The following is a 25,582-nucleotide window of genomic DNA, read 5'->3' as shown; positions in this document are numbered from 1 at the left end:
AATCTCTAATCCTCCGTCCGCCCATCAACAAACCCCAGAACAAACCTGAAATTCATACTGGTATACAGACCACCAACTTATGATGCAACCTTTGTAGACACCTTGACGAAAGCAATCACCAACCTAGCTATCAAGCACAATCTCCTGATTAGCCTCAAGAGACTTCAACATCTAGTACGATGAAGAAACCACAACCACACATTTCTAGCCAGCCAACTAGCAACAATGAAACTGCATCAATTAGTCAAAGGAGCAGCCCACATGGCAGAACATACACTAGACACACTCTTCGCCACAATCTTCGCCAACAGAAAACCACGGTGGCACCAAGTAAGATCCTCTGGAGCGATCACCTCATCATTCCCTTCGGAATAACACTGCCCACTCCAAAAACAAAGCAACAGGGAAAGCCACTGATTGTGAAAAGAAACTGGAGAACCATCAAAAACTCCAACTTAACTGAACTACTGGAGATCAGCAAACCACAAGCAACAACTATGGACGAAGCAGACCTGGAAAAAAATATATATAACAATTGACGAGATCGCCAAAGCAAAACCTTTTACCCCCAGCTCGCAAAAGCAAAATGGTTCACCCCACTACTCGGCGGCATGAAAAGGAAAAACCGAAAACCTAAACTAGAATGGAGGATTTAAAAAAAAAAAAGCGAAAAGAAATTCAAATTTCAATATACCCGCTCATACAAAAAGGAAATACAAAAAGCAAATACGACAGAATCCTCAAACACTCTAAAAAGAACTCTTTAAAACCATAAACATTTTTTGTTAAAAACACACCTGGCTACAACAGCACTCCAATGCCATTTAAGAAACTATGCAATGATCTTGCAGACCATTTAAAAAACTAAATCATGACCATCCAACACAGACCATGCGACCACAATATTGAACATACCCACCCCTACGAGGAACACCGGAACAAACTTCAAAGCTTCCCCCAAATATCAGTGGAGACATGCATCAAACTGGTACGGATCCCTGCCCCCGCCAGACTTCTACAAATCCATCCTCTCACAAGGAACACCCATGGAATACTACAGGAACGTCTTCAACCAATCAATCTCAACAGGGAACGTGCCACAATTGTTCAAATCAGCATACATTAAGTCGCTCCTCAAGGATACAGCAGGAAATGTGGAGGACCTCTCCAATTACACACCCATCTCCAACATACTGTATTTATGAAACTGCTGGAAACACACTATATATATGGAATAACTCAATAATTCATAGAGGAACACTGCCTATTAGACCAGGCACAAGTAGGCTTTAGACCAATGAGAGGAACAGAAACCGCACTTCTCTCAATCTGGGATGATCTAAAGGCAAACGCAGACTCAGCCAACAGTACCGATTTGATACTTCCACACCTCTCCGCGGCATTCACAGTTAACCACGGCATCCTCATGAACTTGGAAGAATTTGGAATCACCAACAGTGCCTTTTATGGATCAATTTCTTCCTAACAAACAGAACAGAAAGGATATGGATCAAACCTTTCAAATCCAACCCAATAGAGTCCTCATGCAGAGTAGAAGGATCATCCTTCTCCCGTTACTATGGAACATCTACCTGTCTCAACTAGGCTGATGACACAAATAGTCTATAAATACAAGACAGACAAGCAGAAAACATAACTTTAGAGAACTACCTTCTTGAAATATACAACTGGATGAACGCAAACTACCTCACTCAACCCAGGCAAAACAGTAAGAATGATGATCATCGCAAAAAACGGAGGAGACCACTACATCCCCTGGCCAAAAGAACTTGGTACAACCCCACCCCATCGTCGATTGTTAACACCTGGGAGTCCTGATGGATAACGAACTTACTCTAGAACCACAATTAAAGGATCTAATCAAGAAATGCTTCTTTCTACTGCAAGCGGTAAAAAAGGATCCAACCATTCCCAAACAAAAAACACTCCATCATCGCTCTCGTAATTTCCAGAGTAGACTACGCCAGTAGCTTATATCTAGGCATGCCTGAACGACTTCTAAAAAAAACTCCAACGCATACAAAATGTGGCGGCCAGACTGCTCCTTAAACTACCTCAAAGCCAACACATCACACCAGCGCTGAAAATGCTACACCGGCTATGCAAAAAACAGCGAATAAAGTTCAAATCAAGGTGCATAACGCTCCGAGCAATCCACAACCAAGGCGCAGAATTCCTTAAGAAGAAATTAGGCGTACATTGCACAAGACCACTCAGATCCAGCAGCATCATCAGTTTGGAACCAAAACAATACAAAAAAATTAATTATAATACATTCAGGGGATCCTCTTTCCATCACCTGGCCCCAAAAACCTGGAATGAGCCAACAAAGAACATACGTAACAAGAGATCACCTCCTATTCAGAAAACTCCTCAAATCTTGGCTCTTTTCGCCCTATAGGCATTCTTTCTAGTTATGGGGTGTGCACACAGCTGCAACAATGCTGAGAGGGGAACTGAACACCCCCTGACCCCCCCTTGTTCCCTCTAAGCCATTGCCCATCAACAGACAGAAGGGAAGAACAATCTCCGGCATATCAATTTACCAAATGACATGTCTAGAATCATATCTAAGAACAATCGGGATGGAAGGGTAAGGATGACTTATCAATTACACCTTGGCCTACAAAGTAAAAACAGGCAGCAATGGATCACCAACAGAAAATAGATAGGAAGGGAGCGGGTTAAAGTAGAGCACCAATTCCAGAGTGGGGGACAATGCTCGCCCCAACCGGGTACACCGAGGTCTGATGCCATCGCCCCTAGAAATAATTAACTCACACAAAAACCCACACAACCACTTCTCGCACAGCAAGCCGCATGCACTTCACCACACCAACAAACATAAGTCGCACCAACAGCACACAAGGACTCGTAGCGATCTGATATTCACACCCAGGTTCAGCGCACAGTGAAAACCGAACTGAAGCTGCCGACAGGACAGGACACCACCTTTCTCACTTTCCAACGCCCTCTTCACCCTACTAACCCACACCTGCCTTCTTGTTTGCAGATCCGCCTGAGCGTCTGGGGACCAATTCCATTGGTGACAGTGTGCGGTACAAATACCTTTAACATACCTAGTTTCCCAGGCAAGACATCTGCACACCTCAGAAACAAACCTATTTACTAAGTAGCCAGTCCTTGCGCAACACCACCCCAACCCCGTGGGCAAAGGGGGCTGGCTGCATGGTCTTGTGGTAGCCCTTGTACGATTCTTGCTGGCTGGAGGCAGCCAACTGTATCCCAGGGATATGGCAACAATAAACCAGTGTAAAACTGAATGAAAACTAAGCTAGAATTGAGAGAGTTAACCTGCTAAACTCCAAGTCTCCTAGAATGTACATCCTTAGGGTTCGAAAGTGCTCGGAGCTATTTAGCTCCTGCTTCTACTCTAGGGGAGCCTCGTTAGCTTGAAAGCAACAGCCATTGGGGGCTACTTTTGCCCCCCCAGGGAAAATGGTGCCTTAAGCACACACATTCAACAGTAACTTGGAGCATGAGAATTTTAATAAAGAATTAGGACATCTAACCAGAAGGGACCATACATAATGGGCAACAAAAATGTACGTTTTCCTCTCCAGTAGAATTGAGATTTGCAGTGGGCTGTGTACTCTGCTTCCCCAGCTGTTGCTTCTTCCTACTGGGTGATACCCGAAACCTAGAAGCTGGTTTTAGCTCATTCTCATTGACAGATACTCTACCTCCAATTTGAAGAGCAGAACACAGGACCAGTGACCAAAAGAGCCCTAAGCCGGCTGTGGCTAACTGTACCAAAAGTACTAACGCAGAATTCTTTCCCCCGACTGATGTTACTGAGGGGGTGAAATACAACTCCACCCTGATATCAAAGTATGCATCATATGAAATCAGATCTGCACCTCTGCAAACCGGACAGCAGCACTCCAACCCACACAGCTAATTTTCGTCTCAGATCTACTACAGTGGTGCTTGAGCACACTACAAAAGCAGATAAGTAACTGCAGAACTCTTGCTTGAAGATAACCTTCAGCTGAACCCAGATTGCAGATCAACGACTAGAACACTAAAGTGATTGCTCACCTTTTGAAGAAGAGAGCAGTGACTGGGCGGACAGATTTTTTCTCAAGAGATACCGGAACACAGCCGTCCCGCATTTGAAAATGCATACGAGCAGTACTTTCGTAAAGTCCTACATGTACTATTGACACATCTTCAGTTTATTACCACTGGGACAGTGCAGCATCTGGACCAGCAACCAATTCAACCAACAAGAAGTCTACCATCTCCTCAACCATTTCCAATGCAGCACGCTAGCTCCCATGAGCCACTACAGGTACTGCAGTGCCTAAAGTTCCCGTTAGCCAGAAAAAGTAGGCTCAAGTTCTAAAAACACTCCTCTCCATCGCTGGAGACTTTCTGAAACCGAACTACTTAAGTCAACATCCGACTTTCGTTCAACAAGATGCAAGTATATTTTGATATATCCATCTGTGGGTGCATACATAGACGCACACTTTTTTAAAACTGTTTTTGGTTGAAATTAATCAACCTTACAATATTTATAACATTAAAAAGGAAACATACAGATATAAAACAAATATAGAACAATTGCATTACAGATTGTTTCCATTGGTACAATTACTTAGACATACTTCAACCAAAATTCATAAATAGAAAAAGAAAAAGCGCATCAAAACAAAACTAAGTGGACAGAACAAACACAGGAACTAATGCTTCGCAGAACACAAAACCAAAGAGCCATATAATTCTCTCTTTTCCTTTTAGTAGAGTTAAGGCACACACTCCCTTTATGTAAAAGGAATACAAATTGTCCTTGTATTCTGGTCTAGTCCACCTAACCCGCCTCCTGCACCACTCCAAGATTTTAAATTGATTTCTCACCCACACCTAGGGGAGTCAAGGAAAGCTTCCCCTCGCGTGTAGAAATCCCTACACGAAAAAAAGAAATGTGAAATTAACAATTCCAGAGAATCCATCGATTTTAGCTCCGATAAGCGAAACGAGCTTCAGCAAGTTTAATATGAATAGGTTTAACAAAATGATGCGACACATACATTGGCCTTATTGGATCGCTCATGGTCAGATGGTTACGCATTCATAATCTATGGTTATGAAATAAAAAGGATGCTATGGTTCATATCCTAGACGATAGTTTAAATATTTAGAATAAAAGGTAGATACATCTAGATGTATACATTCATACGATTTCTATGCACCAAAACACTTTGCTTATAGAAAAATGTCATAATAAACTTCGTCTTGAAAAGGTTACTAAAATGCTGATACGACGCACTAGAAGTCGAAGTAAATGAACAATGCATGCAGTCATAAATATGGGGCATTCAAGCAGATATGTATTATACATACAAGCATACACATCACAAACCACTCCGAACAGAAGCCCATATTTCCTCTGGATCGTCATTAGCACCCTTACGCCAATTAATTACGCCCAAGTCAAACTAAAATGGGGTTTGGAGGCTCATTCTGTCGTCAAGGCTTTCAATGGTCGTTAACATGTGAAGGGACCGCACACATTTAACACAATTAACTCAAGGTTAAAATTTATATTAATCCGGTTTAATAGTTGCCGTCTTATTACCAAACAGATGTGGTGGCCTTCCTATCAAAATAAGCAGTTCATTTATCAAGGCTCTACTTATATGTAAGTGCCTTATGCATGCAAAGCCTGCTTCTTGGCAGCCATGGCTTGAAGAGCACAAGTAGGCAAACACTAGAAGTGCTTACGATCACATTTCCTCCCTAGAAACATTGGCAACGGCGAACTAGCCAGCTCAGGACATGTACAATTATCTGTCCGAATTTTAACGCTCAGCTTACTTACCAGTAATTCTCATTACCCTTAGTCCTTTTCTTTCTCGTCCCAGTACTTACCAATTAGGTACTTTGTCAGGAACCCTTTTCAACCCATTCTTTTCTCTACTTGGCCCCACTGTTAGGAAAGATTTCTCTTTACTGCACCTTCCCCTTCCATATTTATGCAGCCCCCAAACTTGTTTACTTTTTATTTTTGAATCAGACCTGTACTTTTTGCAGTACAGTGAAGACTACAGCTTCACTGCACTGGCTTTTGCTCATATGTCATGGGGAAACCGAAATGTCCTTCAGGCTGTCAGTACTGGGAAACGTGGTTTCCCTTAGTCGTGTTATCACTTGTGGTAACTTTATCATTGTACAATGTAGCTTACACTGCAGTACATTTTGGCTTTGCTCTAGAGCAACAGGCAGAGGATTTTTGTTTACTCTAGGTGTGCTAAAAGGATAAGCTTGTGGCAGCAGTGACTTTTCCCCAACTTTTTGGCAATTTTCGTTTTAGCCTTACCGCACTTGGCTACTAACTGGCTACTGGTCAAACATGGCCGTGCCGCAAGATTTTTTGCCATCTTGCTCTTTAGCATTCTTCCTGGCCCGAAAGGCCAGGAAAATCCTTATAAGAACTTCCAGTGCCCAGGAAAGCAGAAGCTTTTGGTAGGCGTGGGTTTGCTGGCAGGATGTGGGCTGGGACTGTATGGTCCCAATCCACAAACTGGTTTCAGTGTATTTGAATGCATGAATGTTCCCACCAGTGGTCCCGGTTGGACCACTGCTGGGGTGTGTGTGGGCTAGTCCTGCTATTGGCGAGTGAGAGTTTCAGCTCTTACCTGGCTTTTAGGAGAAGAGGACCCCTGCACCCATTCATCAGAGATCCTCGAGAAACCTGAAGGAGCCAAGTATCCTGTCCAGCTGTGAGACATATGAAGAAACACAAGACCTGACTGAAGGAGGCCTGCCAACCAACTTCTGCTGCTGTCCTGGAGGAGCCCTGTCTTGCTCGTGGAGCTTTAGCAGTCCTGCAAATGAGCTGCCACCCCTAGAGGAGAGGGCCCATCAATTTCTGATGTCTGCTCAATACCCTACCAAAGGAAGCCTTTGGAAGTGCCCTGGAACCATCCTGTGGCCGACTAGCTTTGATTTTGGGCTACCATGCTGCCAGCATCACCGTACCGAGTTTTGCCCTGAAACTTGGGGTAGTGGGGGAGGTGATGGGGTCCTCAGCTGGCCCTAGGAGACCAACCTCTGCGAAATTTCAGCATCCTAGCATTGAGGGGACCAGAGATGGGAGTCTGACCGTGGCTGCCGAGTCCCTTTGCGTCGCCATGCTGCGGTGACCACCGTCCAAAGTCCAGTCCTGAAAGGGGTCCTGCATCGAGTTTTGCTGCATTCTTCAATCAAGAGTCCTTGCAACAGTGAAAGACACCAACCAGAGATCAGCTCGAACCTGCAACCCCCTGACCATCTTCATTTGTCCTGCCAAGTCTGGGGAAGAATCGGAGTACGGGGGTTAGGGGGGTGGGGTTAGTTACAACCCCCTATACTCCCATCATAAGTAAATGGGCTTATAATAAACCTTAATTTTAACACTTTTGGCTTTGCCACCGCTCGATTGCGCATCACTTCTGAACCTGGGGGCTACTTTTGAGCATTAGTCCAACTTGAACCCTAACCCTAAAAACCCTTCACTGGACCCCAAAGACCTTACCTGCATGTTTTCCTGCTTCATAACTTCTGAGGAATTCTCATCTTAACTATGGGGAAAAAGGCCCAAGACAATTCAGGGCTGGCCAATTTTAGTGCATAATACTATTTTAACCGTTCCTTTGAAGGAGTTTGATATGTACTATGCCCTAAGCCAATGCAAATGTATATATGCATTTAGTTTAACAATGTTGTGTGACAACTTAATTGCTAGCAGTCATTTTTCATAGTGTGTTTTGGCCATAAATAACCATTTGTATACAAGCGTAATTTGTGATTCCCACTGTGTGACCTCATTGTGGCCTCTTACAAGCTCATCACCTCTGAGAATCTTAGACTAGACCGCCTGTCTCTGCTACCTGATCTGGCTACAGCTTCCCCAGAGTTGTCCGTGTCATAATATACATTGGCCTTCCACTAGGCCAAAGAATAGAAAATCAGTCCTAACATCCACCCATTCCCTACACGGCATAATAGCCCTCCTCCACCTGCCACCGACAATTATTACCAACTGCCGTGGAAGGCCCATTCATTGTAGTAAAATTTGGGGAGGAGGGGGAGGAGGGGCAGGACAGAGTACTGGGATAGTGCCTTGTCCCAGTACTTAGCTATGAAATTTACAAACTCTTGTTAACGTATGGGCCTATAACAGAAAGACCAGACTAGGAGGAGGTATGTGCACCCACTATCACCAGATATATTGAAGAACCAACAGACCACAGCCCTGGGTACATGTCCTGTAGGTTACAGCATTGTCACGAAACACTCAAAACCCCAGTACCAAAGGTCCCAGCCTCCTGACGGTGCAAAATAAGATGGTGTCTAGAGAAAAAGTGTGGTCAACCCAGGTTGCTGCCCTACAGATATCTTGAATGAAAGCTCCTTTGACCTCTGCCAAGGATACCAACAGCCCCTGGTAGTTTCCCCACTGGTGAGGCGGAAGATGTGCCTGCCAAATGACATGCAAGTCAAGGTGATTGCATCTCCCAGCCAGCAACTAACAGTGGGTACTGTTGCCTAAAGTACATAAGCACAGCCAGTCTATTTTGCCCAGCGCTCTTCCTCCAGGGATGATGAGGGAGGGGGACAAGGAAGGCAGAACAGTCTCCTGCGAAATTTCAAAACCATCTTGGGAAGAAACAAGGGATGACATCTGAGAAATAATGCTTTTGGGCAACCAAGTATGATGCCTTGCAAGACAAGGCACATGATTTCCTGCAGTCTCCAGCCAGAGGTGATATACATCAGGAAGAACGTTGTAAGCATAAGAAGATTCATGGGGATCTCCCGAAAAGGGCTTAAATGAAGGGATTGCAATGGCTCGAGGACCAAAGGGAGATGCCAGGGAAGTAGCCCTGACATTGCGACATGCTTGGAAAGGGAGAAATTCTTCCGAAGCCGACCGACTAAATAGTGCAGGTCAGAGGCATCATCCCCCTGAACTCTGAAGGAGCAGATGGCCGCCCACTGAGCCCAGACAGTGGAGACAGGCAGACGGGTGTAAAAGACCTTCTGGAGGAATTGGAGAATACGCGCTGCAGGGCCTGAGGAAGATGAAACCCCTGGATTTGACCCCACCCCCATGAACCAAAATGTCTCCAGTGCCCGCCATAAGCCCATAGTGTGCAGTAGGGATGTAACGGTATACCGTTAAAGATACCGTGAACCACTTAATTGACCAATAATAACCGTCACATTGTTTATACCGGTATACCGTTTATACCGTTAAGTGTGCTTTTCAGTCTGATTTGGAAAGGCTGCAGAAAGCAAGTGCTGCGCAGTCTTGGTCTTGCACTGTTGGATGTGCCATCTGCCAAGTAGTTTCTAATGCCATTCCATAAACCACACGTGCCTGACACAATCAATATGTTAGCAATAGGAATAATAAATACAGTGCCAAGAAGGAAAAGGGTTTACTTTGGGGTGGCGGCTTTGGGGTTTATATATTTATAATGGATAATGTTTGCTAAACATATGACAATGGGGGATTTCCCTGGTTCTATCATTGAATTTACATATAATAAGTCACACTGCAAAATTCACTCATCTCTGTGGGTATTCACTGCTGCCATACCAAGGTGACATGTCCGTGTTTACTGAACACCTTTTGGCCCGCAAGTAAACTAAAGGCTGTCACACAAAGAGAGAGTGCGTGTGTGTGTTCATGCGCACACGCGTATACTACCATCAGCCTCGATTGATCTGTGGCGTGCAGGTTATCAAGATGGCAACATGTTCATCTTCACCAGTAGCCAGTGGGGGAGCCAAAAGCCTAAATAACGACGTAAGAAAAGCTATTAAGTTTGCTTTGCCAGTCGCAGCAGGGCTCTCCACACATGTGTTTGGTGGAAGCAAGGGGTGACATTTCAGTGCAAAGTATGTTTTAAAAGCCCAATTCTGGTCCTGGGTGCCTGGTTTTGTTTGTGATGATAAATCTGACAGTTTATGACCTTTTAGAAAATATTTGTTAAGATTAGTTAACTCCACCTACTATACCGCGATAACCATGATATACCGTCATTTGGCAAGAAGGTTATCGTACCGTCATAAAACTAATACCATGACACCCCTAGTGTGCAGTGCCTTTTGTCAGTCTGGGTGGAGCAAACCACCTCCTCTGAAATACCCTCTCCCTAAACTTCTTCCTCCTTCCCCAGGCTAATTTCATGGCCAGGTCCAGAGTTGGACACCCTAGGACACAGCAAAGAACAGGGAGCAAAACCTGGGGACTCCAGCATTCCGCACAGGGGCACAAGAAGGTCCAGAGTTGGAGAACCTAGTATAGTAAATCTTCTGAATGTTCCTCCAACAATTCCCAGTCTGACGAGGCAAACACCCTGCTGAGCCAGTGTGCTATTTTGTTGTCCTGGCCCCAGATGTGTTCAACTAGCAGAACCAGCGAGTTCGCTTCTGGCCAGGACTCAGACTTAAGTGCCAGTTGGCTGGTGTTACCTACTCTGATGCGGGACCTCATGTTACAATATATTGTAAGGAATGTTCCCGTAATTCTGCTGTCTAAATACAGAACCAATAATCTCCCATAGGGTGGGTCTTTGTACAATGAGCTGGAATAGTAGGTGAATGGTTAGCCCCATAAAAGCACAGACGCTGTTGACCTATATTGAGAGAAAGTCAATATACTATTCCTGCAGGAAACATGCCGCAGGCAGTGTTAAATCTTTGGGCAGTAATTGGTATCCTAGTCGACAATCTCAGGTAGTGTCAATCATACATAAATCAATGTATATGAAGCCTTCCCGTTGTTTCCAATAGGTGGGGGGTATGAACACCATGCTAGATCTGAGTGTTGATCGCACAGGGCCCTCTACTAGGACGCTATCCAAGGATACGCACAGTCTACGGCAGGGCATGAAGAACTTGGTGCCGAGTGATGCTTGGAGGTCTGCACCCGCTAGAGAATATACTTCTTCACAGTGCACAACATGCCCTCTAGGACAGAGCTAATATTAAAGTTGCAAACAGTATTACATAAGCACGATCAAAGGTTTTCTGCAAACATAATGGTCATAGAAATGGATATGGGCAAAGGAAGATGTCACCATGTGTGGATATTTAAACCTGCGGCACCCCAGGACATTGTATTTGAGACAACACAGCAGTACTTTATAATCTATCAAGGTGCAGTTGCAGCAATGGGGACAGGCCTTTGAAGTCTATCAGAGGGGTGGTTACGGTGACATGGGGGTTTTGAAGGACATCAGGCGAGACATTGCTGCCAGCAAAACGTCTACTAACTGGAAAAATGTTACATACTCCTGTAGCGACAACCATTTAACCAAGATTAAAACTGCGTTTGATGAATTCAAAGAGTAGGGATGCAATTTCTTTATTATTTTTATTTGATTACATTACAAGGAAATGAGGAGAAATCGCCCCAGAAGGGGTCTATCTCGCCTGATCACCGAGAGTGGAAATGGGTGCAACACATTGACTCATGGGAATGTACAACACTGATCGAAGGATAAATGAGGCCTTGTAAAGTATATCCTATGCAAGACTATCTCGAGCATAGAAATTCCAATAATTATATTGTCAAATAATGCGAGTGAACATCTAGATCTTCCATTCACCATCGAGGAAATTATGAAAGCAATTAAACACCTGCCAAGTTACAGGTCCAGATTAGACTTACTTCCAACTTTTATAATGGCTATACCACCATCTTGGCCCTGCGCTTAACAGTCTGGGAGGAATCCCAACATACTAAGCAATGAACTGATCACCTTAGAGAAGCAACTATAACTCGGATTCTTACCCCCAGGAAACTGGCAGAGGAATGTGGCTCATATAGACCACTGTTCCTCAATGTTGTCTCTAAAATGCATGCCAAGGTCATCGCTAATAGACTGTTACTGCAATGCAACATAATTCACCCTGATCAGGTGGGATTCAGCCCAGGTTGCTCAGCAGTGCTCAATGTGCGCAGGCTGTTCAAAAAAGCGTCACAGTAGCCCTATAGCATCAGCTGTAGCGGTCCCTGTGGCTGCCCAGAAGCGTAAGACATGTTCTCTTGGAAGTTCCTGTAAGTGTAGATTCGGCAGTCAATTTATACACTTTAAGTTGATATACGCTGGACCAACGGCCAGAGGGTGAGTCAATGGGATGCCTTCAACATCTTATGAGCTTCGAAGGGGCACATCTCAGGATCTCCCCCATCACCCATTCTATTGCAAATAGAGGCACTTGCGAATTTCATAAGTGCACGCAATGCTCACGGGACAGTCGCTTAGTGGGTACTCAGGGGGGGGGGGAGAGATCTCATTTTACGCAGATGACATTATGCTTTTTAAAAGAAACCCTCAAGAGAACCTAGCCGAATATGTGCAACCTGACATTTTGGTGATGTTTCTGGGTTGACAGTAAATAAGTATAAGAGCTATTTTCCCTTAAAGAAAAAAAACAGCAAACACCATAGCAGATACAACCTCAAATGGGTAAGCACACACGGTGGCAGGTTACCAGAACGTGAATATCACAGTGCTTTATCGTTAGATAATATGGGATACCATGCTGCTGAAGCCTAGGTGCTTGTGAGACGGTGCCCTTCCATCTCGAATAGTGTATTAGACAGGGTGGGGTGAGAACCTTTGTCAAGCTGGCGCTGGGTCGTCGGTGAGCAGTTATCACTGAATATACTTGCGAAAGGTTGTTGAAATAATTTGACATTTTTCATTGTTTTGTACCTTAGCGATTGTTATTGCACAGGAAACCAGACACGTTTGGATCCGACGGGTCTTTTTCAGGGCTTGTGTTAAAACAGATTTAGCTAAATTGTGCAGAACGGGATGTGAGCAGCCAGTCAGACAGTGTGAACCAAAGTGAGCGATATGTAAGGGCACCAGTGAGCGGAGTGTCCGGTTTGGGGACATTTGAATCGTTGTACCCCGATATGGTATGGTATCAATTGTTAGGAGCACGACATACATGATTAGTGTATTACAGTGGTATATATGATGACCATTGCGGGTGACATAGTGCAGATACAACTTCTAATGGGCACAAGGCAGGCAGTATTAAGCACTGGCAGAGGGTGGGGAGGGAATCACCGAGGGTTACTATATCTAGAACTAAACAACCCCTGTATTGTTAAAAAATAAAAATCGGAATACATTGCTAAATCTTATGATAGAGGCTGTTCTATGGCACCCGGTTTTAAAATAAACTGGCAGAGCAAGCACAGTTTGCATCTTACTGGTTTGGAGTGAGCAGATACCGCTGCATATTAAAAGCCACAAGGCTGTCGCTGGAAATGCAGATCTTTGAATCTTATTAAAAAGCAACAATTACAGACAATCGTATGACCCGATAGGCACAACGATACTACCTCGAAAGAAGAGCTTGACTAAAATGGGGCGTGGCACTGTACTACAAAAGAACACCACTATGGGGGTTCCCAGATATCCTTCCAAAGATGGATAGATCAATACAGGTACACTGAATATACAATAAAACAGGGGATGTTCCCAAGGGCTGCTTTTCTGTCCACGCAAAGATTGAGTGAGCATACAAGTACACATACTGAAATAGCACAGTACTACTGTCGCCGCCTTCAGGGCAAAATGAATGATCTATTCTCAAACCTCCAGAAACCCCTTTTTTATCCTGCTTTGAAAATCTATATGATGTCCTAGAATAGTAGCAACACTGTATAAACTGTTACATGATCAGATGCCAGATGTGTCAACCAAAGTAGGAAACAAACGTGCTCTGGGTTTAGCCATTCATAATACCGATGTAGAAATGGCCAAAACATGTAGTCTGGTCAGATGTGTCTCCTTGAATTGCAGGTTCAAGTTAAACCAATTTAAAGTTTAATAGATTACACGACACTGTAGACAAATTACAAATGCTATAATCCAACAACAACGACCAGTGCACAAGATGCAACATTTTGGCTACCTGCACATGCTTTGGCCAGGCCTCCAGTTCCATACTTGTTAGTTGCAGATCTGTTTTAAGTGATGAACAATCGCGAACGTGCCACTAAACCTGGATCCCTAATTCTGCTGGTTTGCTCTGCTAAAGATGTCTGAATGTAACCAGTGATTAATCAGCACTTTGGTATAAAGTGCTATACAAGCCTAATAAATACAAAATGCAAATCACCTTCCTCCTGGCAAAATGATGCATCCAAAGAAACTGGACTGAAAGAGCTCCTCCTACCCTTATTGAATGGATGCGTTAAATAACCCAGGCAAACAATAACTATTTATCACACGTTATCACTCTGCATACAAATCCAGAGATATCTGGATAGACTTTAGAAACTTTGTTAAAATAGGATCTAGATGTATAGGGCAAGTTATGCAGTAATTAAAAGGTTATAGCAGATTATAGGTACGGTGAGGGGAGGTCTCTAGTGACAGTACCTCCATCTGAGTATATGTCATTACTTTAGATACCATGCTCAAACACAGTGATACATGTAAAGTTGAAGCACGTAACTATGTTTTACCAATTTTTTTTTCTGTTGAATAAACGCTAGGGTTGTGCCACGATTTGTACCCCTTTGCTTGCGTGTGCGATTTTTCTTTTTTTAATAGTTTAATGTGATCCTAGGTTTCATACATATGGGTAGGCTGCATGTATGGTACGTATTAATTCAGGTCTTCTTGCCTCTCCCGAAGAATCTTAGCAGCCCAAACGTTGTGGACTCGACCTGGTAGTCGCACCTAGATCAAGAGCATAGGGTTGTGTATAAAAGGTATTCCAACAAACAATTGAATTGTCACTAGCCAATAGTGACAAGTACACATTTCGTGGTCTGCTTGTATTAGATACATAGGATCCCTGATCTCGACCCTTTCTGTGTAGTATGCAGTAGCAACATCATATAGCTCTACAGAACTATATTATGCAGACAAATACCAGTGGTAGGTACAAAAAGTAAAGGGAAGGAGATATTACAATGGCTGGGAAGTTAGTTACTAGATATTGACAGGCGACAACATCCACTGGATGTAATACAAGTAGGACGGAAGACATTGCATGCACAGTGGCACATGGAGCAAGCGATGGTGATGTGAAATAAGTAGATCTTCTACACAGTACATCCCCACTTTGAACAAGTTCATGAGTGGGAGCAGAAAAAGACCACCAGGTCGATTTCCTATGATCCTTTGCCAACCTAATGCAGCCACCCAGGCTCCGAATCCAAAGTACTGAACGCACCTACTACTCTGAGGATCAGACGCCGTACACAGTTGCTTTTAAGCAGTCTGTTCTCCATGTTAAATCTTCGTTCCTTCGCAGTCCCATTCCAAGCAGCAGTTGTCACCAAAAGATTCTCTGTGCTCCCTAATGCACGCATGTACTGCCGTGTTTATTCTCCATGTCAATACTGGGGAGAGGCCCTGCAAAAAAATGCCCCAACACACCTTGCAAGGCCTTTCCAACTTGTCATTCTAGTGTACTAATGCCATGATAAACAGTACATACCTTATTTATGTGTGCTGGCAAGTTTCAGCTTGCATCTAGAATTTCACGTATAAACTGTTGGGCATTCGTTTTCATGCAGCCAAGAGGCAAACTTCATGTTCCACAGAGCCTAAAGCGTGCATCTGTGTCCAATGTAAATCTTACAAGAACATAAATTGATCTGTGTGAAACAGATAATGGTAAAAATGTTTCTACTAAAACAAGCAAGGAAACAGTTTAAGCTGGTGTACAGACATTGACTGGGAAGTCATCACATTTTCCAGCCATTGCCAGCATAGGACCTGAGAGAACCATGATTTTTCAGATACTGTCATATGCTCATGTGCATATTGAAGCTAGGGTACTCACACAATTGACAAGACCATGCCCAGTTTGACGGCAGTAGGTACCCTTACGCTCAGTCTGCACAGTACGTACAGATCGGGTACACCCCTTAGTGTTGTGTAAGGCGCGATTCCACTGGCCCACTGCAGAAGCAGGCACAATTTCAGTATGCACAGCAACAGATTCAACTATTACAGTTAGCATAGCGATACTAGATGGCATTTGGCAATACGGCTCTGAACACGGGCACCCATGCACAACTTCCAGACTTCGCTCCCATTAGCAAGGAGTCTAAAATTCACCGCCCCCGCACTCCCGGTCACGTGCCGATTTGACTGAGGCCAAGCGAGCTTGGGAGGTAGTCTAAGAAGGCAGGCAAACGTGCAAGGGGTAGAAGGTTATGTGTGCTCCTTTCTGGATACTTTCAGCAGGAGGTACCACTATTCTTGAACAAAAGTTTAACACACTAGAGAATTATTTTACCAGAATGATACGCTTTGTTTTGCCATTGCTACTGCCGAGTCAAAAGTAAAATTAGATACAAGATAATGGAAACTATTTCTACTAAGAAATTAATAAATGCCTCTATGCGTTTGACAGACCACCTAGACACAGACCTCCCATTTAGAACTTAGGGTATTTGCGAACTGCACGCACCAAAACAACATCAATCCAATGTAAAATTGTAATCTATTGCAAGATTACCCCTTTTTATGACGAATAACACCGGCCTGTCAACTTCTAGATGTACATTTAAAGTGACCCATTCGTAGTCCACACAAATCAAATAAACTTAAATTTACTTTGAAAATATAAGTGTGTTTGTGTATTCAGGGTAGGATCCAGCCCCATAACAGTTGGTGGGCTGAAATTTTGGTCCCAGGTCATCCAACCAGTCTGGGGTGTACTGGTGATAGTGAAATCTAACCAACCCCACCCATTCGACCTGCACAGAGCAGGTTCTGGCCCTGTGCTATCAGTATGGGAGATTGCTGATTAAGTTGCCACACAATAAAACACACAAGGCTATAGCAGACCCCCACGTGCATGTCGGCTACAGACCCAGGCAATGCCGGGTGGTACCACTAATAGTTCTATAATTTCCTTACAAAGGGGTGGCCTAGTGTTTTAGGCAGAGTAGAGACGACTTGTGTATAGAAGAAACAAATAAAAACATGATTGCTAACATAGGTCATGGGTTAAAATACCATTATCGTACACTGATTGGGTCGCCTGCTCTGGGGTGAATGCAGATTATCTGAGGCTTCCACATAAGCAGCATACATGCCTGCATTAGACCTTAAAATTAAGGGGGGGGGACTAAAATATATTTTTTTAAAAGGGTGGCTGCCCCTTTTATCCACTGTGTTCAGACCAATGGCATCTGCACACTATCCATGACTAGAAAGGTCAGCGCCAGCACCTCTGCCTCAGCAGACACCACAAAGCTAATAAACGCCATAAAACCTTACTTATCTAAGCCCAACTGTCCATCAATAGCCAGAGCCACCATTGGTGCCAAACTAGACTACTGTAATGTCCTTCTAGCAGGTACATCCGAAAAAAAACCTATCGACTCCAAATCACACAGAACAATGCGCTTGGAGCACTTAAGCATCCCCAAAAAGGAACATATCTCCCAGGCTAGACAGGCAGCTCATTGGCTCCCAGTTAACGAGCACATCACGTTCAAAATCCTCACCCTCACATACAAATGTTTCACCCTCTCAGCACCAACTTATCTATCAGAGACTATAGAGAAAGTCACATCCACCCGGCCCATCAGAACTCAATACACCAACCAACTTCACACCCCGCGCATCAACGGGTCCAAAGCAGGTGGGCTAGGCTTCCCCTACATTGCAACCAGATTATGGAACGCACTACCCACTGACATCAGAAGAGAAAACTCACTCTTGGCTTTCCGCAAAAAAAAAATATATATATTTTTTAAAAAGTCCCTCTTCGTCCAAACCGTCCGATTGCCTTGCTCTTTCTTATGCCTGCAATATACACAGTTTTCTGTAACTAACAAATCTGACTGTAACAAGCGCCTTGATGCCCCCGGGCTGTTCCACGCTCTACAAATTAGAATAAAATAAATCTGTGGCCTATCCCATTCAGTGGAGCCACAATAGCATAATCTTGTCTGAAGAGGCGCTGGAATGTATATATGTTTTTAAATCTCCACTTATGGTCCTTACCAAACTATTTGCAACAAAAATCGCTACATTATTTTATTGTTTTTACTTGCCTAAAATGACCGCCTGCTTAGAAAGGGAAATACTGTTTACTCCATGGAAAATCGTTTTCCTGCCGATTTCCAAAAGAAAGGAGCCAAATAGTTGAGAGTTTGAAATTGCTGGGAGCCATTTAACTCCTGGTTATAGCCTATGAGGTTGGATTGACACAAAAAGCTACAAGATGCTACTTTAGGCTCCCCAAGACAACTGGTGCTACGAAACCTAGGCGTCAGAAAATGTGCGTGTTTGGGAATGTGTATAAATGAGCAACAGGACATGTATAACTTAATTACAGCTTTATAGATCTAGTCAGAGGGGTACATCAGGCGTTATGGGCCCTGAAGCCCTAGTTCAAGGCCACAGCATAGCCGATATAAAGCCATTATGACCTGCCAAAATTTGGGGTCGAAGAGGGTTAAAAACAATTTGTTTACAAAATGATGAAAGCAATTTACCTTGTGTGGTTGCTAGGAATGGCTAGCTCCTTGCAAACACTTAGAAACGTGATTTGGGGGCGGGGGGTGCAGGGAGAGAGACTTTGTAAATAGTTGGGTTGCGAAGGGCAGGTGCAGTCCAGTAAAGTAATGGGGGGCGGCCAGGTTAGGAGAAGGCACAAGTGGGAAAAGCTGGGCCGCATATGCCATGCACGGCCCAGCAGAGATTAAGCTGGCAGGGGGCAGAGCCTTCCGCCTCAGACCCCACTAAAGGAGCGTATTTTGGGATGAGGAATGTCTGTGCCTGGCAGGTGCGGGGCAGGGGACAAGGGGAGTGGAGCGAGCGGTAAGGCTGTCAGCCCAGCACTCTCCAGGTGCGAGGGAGCGCCGTCCTGAGAGCCCTGCCAGCAGCCATGACAGGGGGGCCTGGGGAAGTGGATCACGCAGCTCCCCTCCCCCCCCCCCCCCCCATGACCAGTTTCTGGACCATTGATTGGATTACCAAGCCAAACCGGCAGTGCAGACCACCATACAACAGCTCCTCGTTGCGCACAGGTAGCTCCTGCTTACTGAGTGTTGCCGAATACCTAGGCACTGTTTGTATCTCCTGCTAATCAAACGCATTTTGTTCCATGCTTAGTAATACCTCAAACTCTTTTCTGAAGACCTGGGTGTGGGGTTGCATGCTCCAACAGAATGGTCCTCATTAAGAGTATGGCGGTAACCCGCCGCTGCTACTGTATCCCTGGTTTCGCCACCTGATATTCCGGTGTCACCGAAAAGTCCAGGAGGCCTGGGATAATAGGCAGCAGAAAGTGCAAGTCCCCACACCCGTGGAGTCCCAGGACTCCACAGGAATGGGGACAAAGAAGCACTGGCACCAACACTGCCAGTGCTTCTGTTAAAACCATGCCTGCAGAGGTGGTGCCACCGACAGGAGGAAGAGCAGGTCATGGTTTTCCTGAAGAATTCTCTCCAAATCACATCTGAGTGGGGTACAGTCAAAACCTTTTGTTCACTACATGGTCCAAAACTATCTTCAAGCGTGTATGTGTCTCCCATCCAAGCACATTTATGCCCTTCATCGCTACATATATTTTATCCTCTGCATAGCGTCCCTTGAATTCCCGTCGAGCATGAAAACGCCCTAGAAGAGTGATGCCCTCGCCTTCATACTGATGTATTCAATGGGTGGCCAAGGGAACGAGGTCCGGACAAAGATACAGCTATATGAAAAGGTTCAGGAGGAATGGTCTGTGGAGGATGGTATGTTAATTTGTGATCACAGGATTGTGCCACCCGTTTGGGTGCGCAGGAAGCTGTTGAAAATGGGTCATGAGGGGCATGTGGAGGCCACATATTCTAAGAGGCGTCTACAGGATAAGGAAGTAGATTGGTTAGTCACAGATAATTTGATCCATTGCATTTTTGGCCAATCTACCATTTGCAATGGCACTTTGCCACACTGCAATCCTTTGTGAGCTGTGGATTCTGTAGGTCCCATGAACTGGTTGCCTCCAGATGAGCATTACACGTTGGTAGTGTTGAATTACCATTCTAAATGGGAGGTGAAATTCATGTCTGTGCCCAACACAATGGGTGTGATGGAGTATGTTCGGGAACCTTTCAGAAGAGAAGGGACCCCAGAGATGTTGGTGACTGATAACTGAGTGCAATTCACCTCAAGGGAGATGCAGAGGTTGCTAATTGAGATGGGGATGAAAAGTTGGCGCAATGCCCTTACCACCCCCAGGGAAATTTTTTGGTGGAAAGGGTAAACAGGAACATGACGAGTTGCATTCAATGGACAATCGCTAACCAGGTACCGGTGCAGACAGCGATGTGCAAAATATTGTGGGCATACAGGACCACGTCAAATGTTGAGACAGGTGTTATCTTCTTTAGAATTGTTAAGAGCAAGGAAGGCCAGGTCAAAGTTAGTGCAGTTTGGTTTGGGCAATTGTTACTTTACTTAAGGGGTTTCCTGTTGATAGCGTACACCAAAAAGGTGTTGACTGCACAGTACAAGAGCAGGGCTGGTTTTGATACGAAATGTGTGTCAAGCTGAAGGACATCCTGGTGGGTGATGCTGTACGGGTCAAAAACCATTCAAAGTAATCAAGGGGGAGTTTCAGTATACCAATCCAGATGTTCTCACAGACACGGTCGAAGTGCAGTCACATTGGAAAAAAATGGATGGTGAAACAAAGAAAGGACTGTCAGGTTGAACAGGAGGGGTGGGGTGCCTGAAATGGAATGAGGTGGGGGTGAGTTGTTCAGTGATTAAGGGAGAGGGGAGTTTATCCCCATGAGACAAGGGGGCATGTGAATGAATCTGTCAGTGGTTCAGCTGATGAGGTGGGACAGGATCATTGGTACGTTGGGGCATTTGACCAGACTAGTGAGAGGGCAGTGACAGATGATTAATGTAATTTCAGACGTGGTTCTAGAGACCACCTTAAGCACAATGTTAGCTGCCCTGAAAAGTTTAAAGACTATGGGCCTCATTACGAGTCCGGCAGTAACCGTGCCTGGAATTACGGCAGGTTACCGCCAGACTCATATTACCAGTCCGCCTCTGTGATTCCCGGAATTACCGGGGCAATATGACCCAGGAATTCCAGAGGCAGAATTCAGTAAATCCCCATTGAGTCCAATAGGACTCAATGGGAATGGGGAAGTGGAAACACCGGCACCATCTCATGATGGTGCCGGTGTTTCCACGTCCGCCTGCAGGCGGGTGGTGTTAAACCCGCCAGGTCAGACCTGGCGGGAATGACACCTACCGCCTGTAGAACTCGGGATCACCCGGTATTGAAACAACGGTGGCAGCAGGTTTACCGCCACCATTATTTCCATAACGGGTGACTCATAATGTGGTCCTAGATTTTCTAGGATTGCATTTCTATACCCGATTATTTCATTGTTGAAAAGAAGAGGAGATCCGATCCCGCGTTCCATGGCGTGAGGCACCCCTGCCACGCGCAACTGAACACAGAGACATAACATAGGGTGTGGGAGTGATTTGAGTTGGCAGTTGTACCTGTGGTGGCAGATGGCGCAAGACCTGTGTCGGGGCCCCATTAAAGTACTTTCATTACTCACTGACCAGAAACCAAACCATTCTTGTGTTAATACAGGTCTACTACAGTGGATTGTGTTCTAATTTGCTGAGCAACATTTTATTACCTGCGGTGTGGTTTTTCATCCAGATGTTTTTTGCCGGGCTGGTTGCCATTTTTATTTATATTTAGTTGGAGCGGTGGGCTGGACACAACCAGAGAGAAGGGTGTGTAAACTATAAAATAATCTTCATAAAAAGGTCCCATGATAACAGGCTGATGTTAAGCAACAAAGAAAGTCCTTCTGAATCGACAATGAGTTTTAGATGTCAGACTTGAAAATGCCAATCACCTTGGAAATTAAAGCAGCTGCAACCGCCTCTCAAATTCGAATTATGAGTGCCTTAGAGAAACGAGGTGTATCGCACAGACAAATGGATTGGTGCTTTGGCCACCAACATGGTGTGCGCGCGCGATTGTGGCCCTTTTAAAATGAATTACTGTTTACTGTCAATTCATTTCAGGCGTGGGGGATTGCCTTTTGGGACACTTGATACTCGCATGGAGGACAGTACAGTAACATGCCAAGAGCAGGGAGGAATCTTTCAAGCATGGCACAAAATTGAGCTCGGACTTGTGCACCGCGACAATCACCGGTCTGGACCACGCTGCACTGGCCGAGGTGCTGACCACCTCGTCCGTCTCGCTGCAATCGCCCGAGTCTTCATTTTACGATAAGAACGTCCTTATAAATCAGCCACAATAACCACGGCATCAGAAAAAGTCGTCCAGCGTGGAACAATTTCAAGAGACAGCCGAATTGAAGAGTAGTGTCCCGGGGATCCGACTCGCCAGATCACCTTAAATGTGCCTCCCCCCTCCATCCTCACCCTTGAAATGTCACATGAGGTCATCTGCCTTCCGCCCGCAGACGGTCACACCCACGATCGGTCCCCTTTACGCCACTCACCTTCACGCAGTCCACGGGGTACATGAGGCAGTGCTCCATGATGCCAGCCACGGCCCCGGCCAACATGTGCGTGGTGACAGTGGAGCCCTCTGGAAGTGCCTCGTACTCCGGCCCCTCGTCCTCTTCCAGCTCAGACGGCACCTCGCGCAGTTCTCGGGCACGCCTGCCCTCCGCTGTCCCGGCCTCCCCTGTACCACCAGGCCCTGCCACTGTCCGGCCGCTCCGACGGACCCAGCCTTCCAGCACACGTCCCGGCTCCACGGGCCCAGCAGAGGCCCGTTGCTTCAACACAGGCTCCAGCTCCATGCCGCGCTCCGCGGCCGGCTCGCCTGCGGGCCGCTCCCGCTGCCTCGGAACTACTGCGCCCGCCGTGCCACCCTCTCTTGCACCCCTGGGTCCGGCTGCTCCCGCTGAGGCCCGCGGACACACCCACCGCGCTGTCCATTGGTGCCCGTTGTAAAGTGAGATTGTGCAATCACAACATCGATTGGCTACACAGCCTCCCGCTCGCTCCAAGATTGGATAGTACATCCGTCTGTAGGACCACGTTCCGCCCTTCTATCACTTTATCTACAGAAGTACCGTCTTCTCTGTAATCCGATTGGCGTATATAACTGTCAATCAATGTATTGCCCAGCCCTGTTTGGTTTTATATAAGCGCTTCGAGTCTGCGTGACAGTCTGTAGCCGAGTCAGTGTCGGGGTCAACCAGAGAACGTGTAAGATGGAGGAAGGCTGGGAGGGGCGGGCTTGGGGAGTCTGTCCAATCATCCTAAACAATCATAGTGCTTGTGGGTGTTTGTTAAAATACTTTAGGGTTAACGTGTCAGCTCGTCTTTGCCCTATAGCATAGGTCACGTGGCAAGCACGGTGACGAGGCTTTTGAAGGTTGTTGCGCCAGGGTCAAGCGTAATCGCAGCCCACTAATATGAGCTCAATGTCACTGTTTTGGGGCGTCATTTACAACGTGGATTGTTGCCAATAGCTAACGGAAATGTCCATATGGTGTATATTATTAACACAGAACAAGTACTTAAGCCATACCCTAATGGTTTTTAGTTCATCAACTTTTTTGCCTTTTCAGTTCCTTTGATCGGAATTAGTGTTGTATACGATCCTGCTTCTCCGTGATAAATACATGTGTTCTACACTAGCCGTAAGCAAAGTCATGATTTTATGAAAGACGAGGTAAACAACTATGCTTCTCCATCTTTAATCTCAGAGAACCAAGTCAAGCAAGAACACTAAACACTTAAAAGAAACTATCCTTCCCATGAAGCCAATGGAGAAGGAGTAGTCACAGTGAACAAATCACCATGTGACCCAGTAGCCAATCACATTCCATTAACATACATAACGTGTTGAAACCAGAACCCTCATCCACTCCTTTCATGTGAAGAATATCGTCATCTCACTCCACCTGCATAATTTAACTGCATCAATGAACTGACCACCCACCAAGCCCACAAAATACTCTTTTCACCCACCTTGGTGACTCAAAAGGTTGACAAGTTCCCAACTGCTATTGTACACAAATCTGTTTTGCCCCTTTATGCTATTTTAGTCTCTGCTCCTGAAAGGAAACCAGTACACTTCCATTAATCATTCAGTGGCCCTTCTCCTTTTAACTATTTTGGTCCATAATACAGATTTTCCATACTAACGTTTTAGAAAGTCGTGATTTTATTAAAGACAGAGAGGCGAAGGATTATGCTCAACTCTTCTCTTTACTTTTCGAGCAGCAAATAAAAAAAAAACATAACTCAAGATCAAACAGTAAGAAAAACTACAAATCCCATGGGGTCAAGTCTTTTCACAGTTTGAACTTGATAGTTTACCTTCTCCCCGAGGTAACACCGTCCAATCACGATCTGTATATTACTTTAAACTTTTCTGCACCATCATATTCCCCTTCTTTCTTTTGCTGCTTTTGTGTAACTTAACTATGCGCCCCAACCAGTGGTCGCTGTAACTTCAACTTTGAGTCATAATCAAAGATGATACTGAGTGTAAATCAGTTCCAGGGCGGGCAATCGGGATATTGATGAACCAGTGTGCCTTTGCCTAACCACTGGTAATGCATCCTCGCCAAGCACTCGTTCATATTTTTGCGATTGTATGGGTGGGATAATCCTTCGCCTCCATGTCTTGAATAGAATCATGATTTTCTATAACATTAGCATGGAAAATCTGTATTCTGTGCCAAGACAGAGGCTTGGATTATGCTTGTTTAAAGCTTGCCGACAATGAGGATACTCGGTTGATCGGCTTAAAAGAGAACAGAATTCATCCAACCCATCCGGACATGCTGACTAACCTTTGAAAAGTGGCAGATGCATTCTTTAATCCAAAGGGCATTACTCTAAACTGGTAAAGTCTTCAGGTATCGAGAGTGCTTTCTTCTCCTTGGCATTTTCTGTCAGAGATATTTGCCAATGCCCTGCAGTAAGGTCAAATGTGTTAAGGTATTTACTATTTGGCAGCATCTTGCTTGTCCACTAACTCATCAGTTTGTGCCAGGGGATAAGCATATGCATGGCTATGTAGAGACAAAAACGAGGATCCAAAGTTAGGAGCCCTCCCGTCCCCTGCACTCTGTCATAAATCCATCAAAAGATGATTCAGCAAGTTTGGTTGTGTTAACTATAGTTAAACATTAGTCTTCAGATTAAGTTGACAATAAAGAAAAACATTAAGTGATTTTGGTAAAAAAACAAAAGAGGTTTTAATTGTAATCACAATTAGTTCACCATAAAGACTTAAAGTGAAAAAGCCAAAATAATTGTCAACAAAATAACATGAAATCTGTGGGAAATGATAGTCCATGTATACAATTTGTGGCTGACGCGTTTCGGGATACACACCCCTTCTTCTTGAGCCTAGTAGATTTTGACTGCAAAACATAAATAAACATAAAGAGCTGTTTCAATAGACATAATATGTTGTGTGTTAAATATTAGACATAGTAATCATTATTCATTTCACATAGAAATTACATGTAGAGGTATATCCTGTCGGGTACAGTTCAGAG

General features: G+C 44.9%; 1 protein-coding gene across 1 annotated transcript in view; it reads right to left on the bottom strand.

Moving 5' to 3' along the window:
• Positions 1–23,014, bottom strand: part of SLC25A28 (solute carrier family 25 member 28) — a 102,805-nt gene extending 79,791 nt beyond the window's left edge. The window contains exon 1 of the mRNA XM_069611533.1: positions 22,553–23,014. Within this exon, the coding sequence (XP_069467634.1) occupies positions 22,553–22,858 (306 nt within the window). The 5' untranslated portion in view covers positions 22,859–23,014. The remainder of the gene's footprint in view (positions 1–22,552) is intronic.
• Positions 23,015–25,582: the final 2,568 nt, after the last annotated feature.

The sequence above is a fragment of the Ambystoma mexicanum genome, chromosome 8, assembly GCF_040938575.1.
Source record: "Ambystoma mexicanum isolate Mex_15411 chromosome 8, UKY_AmexF1_1, whole genome shotgun sequence".
NCBI classification, from domain to species: Eukaryota; Metazoa; Chordata; class Amphibia; order Caudata; family Ambystomatidae; genus Ambystoma; species Ambystoma mexicanum.
This window is presented reverse-complemented; position numbering and strand designations above follow the sequence as displayed.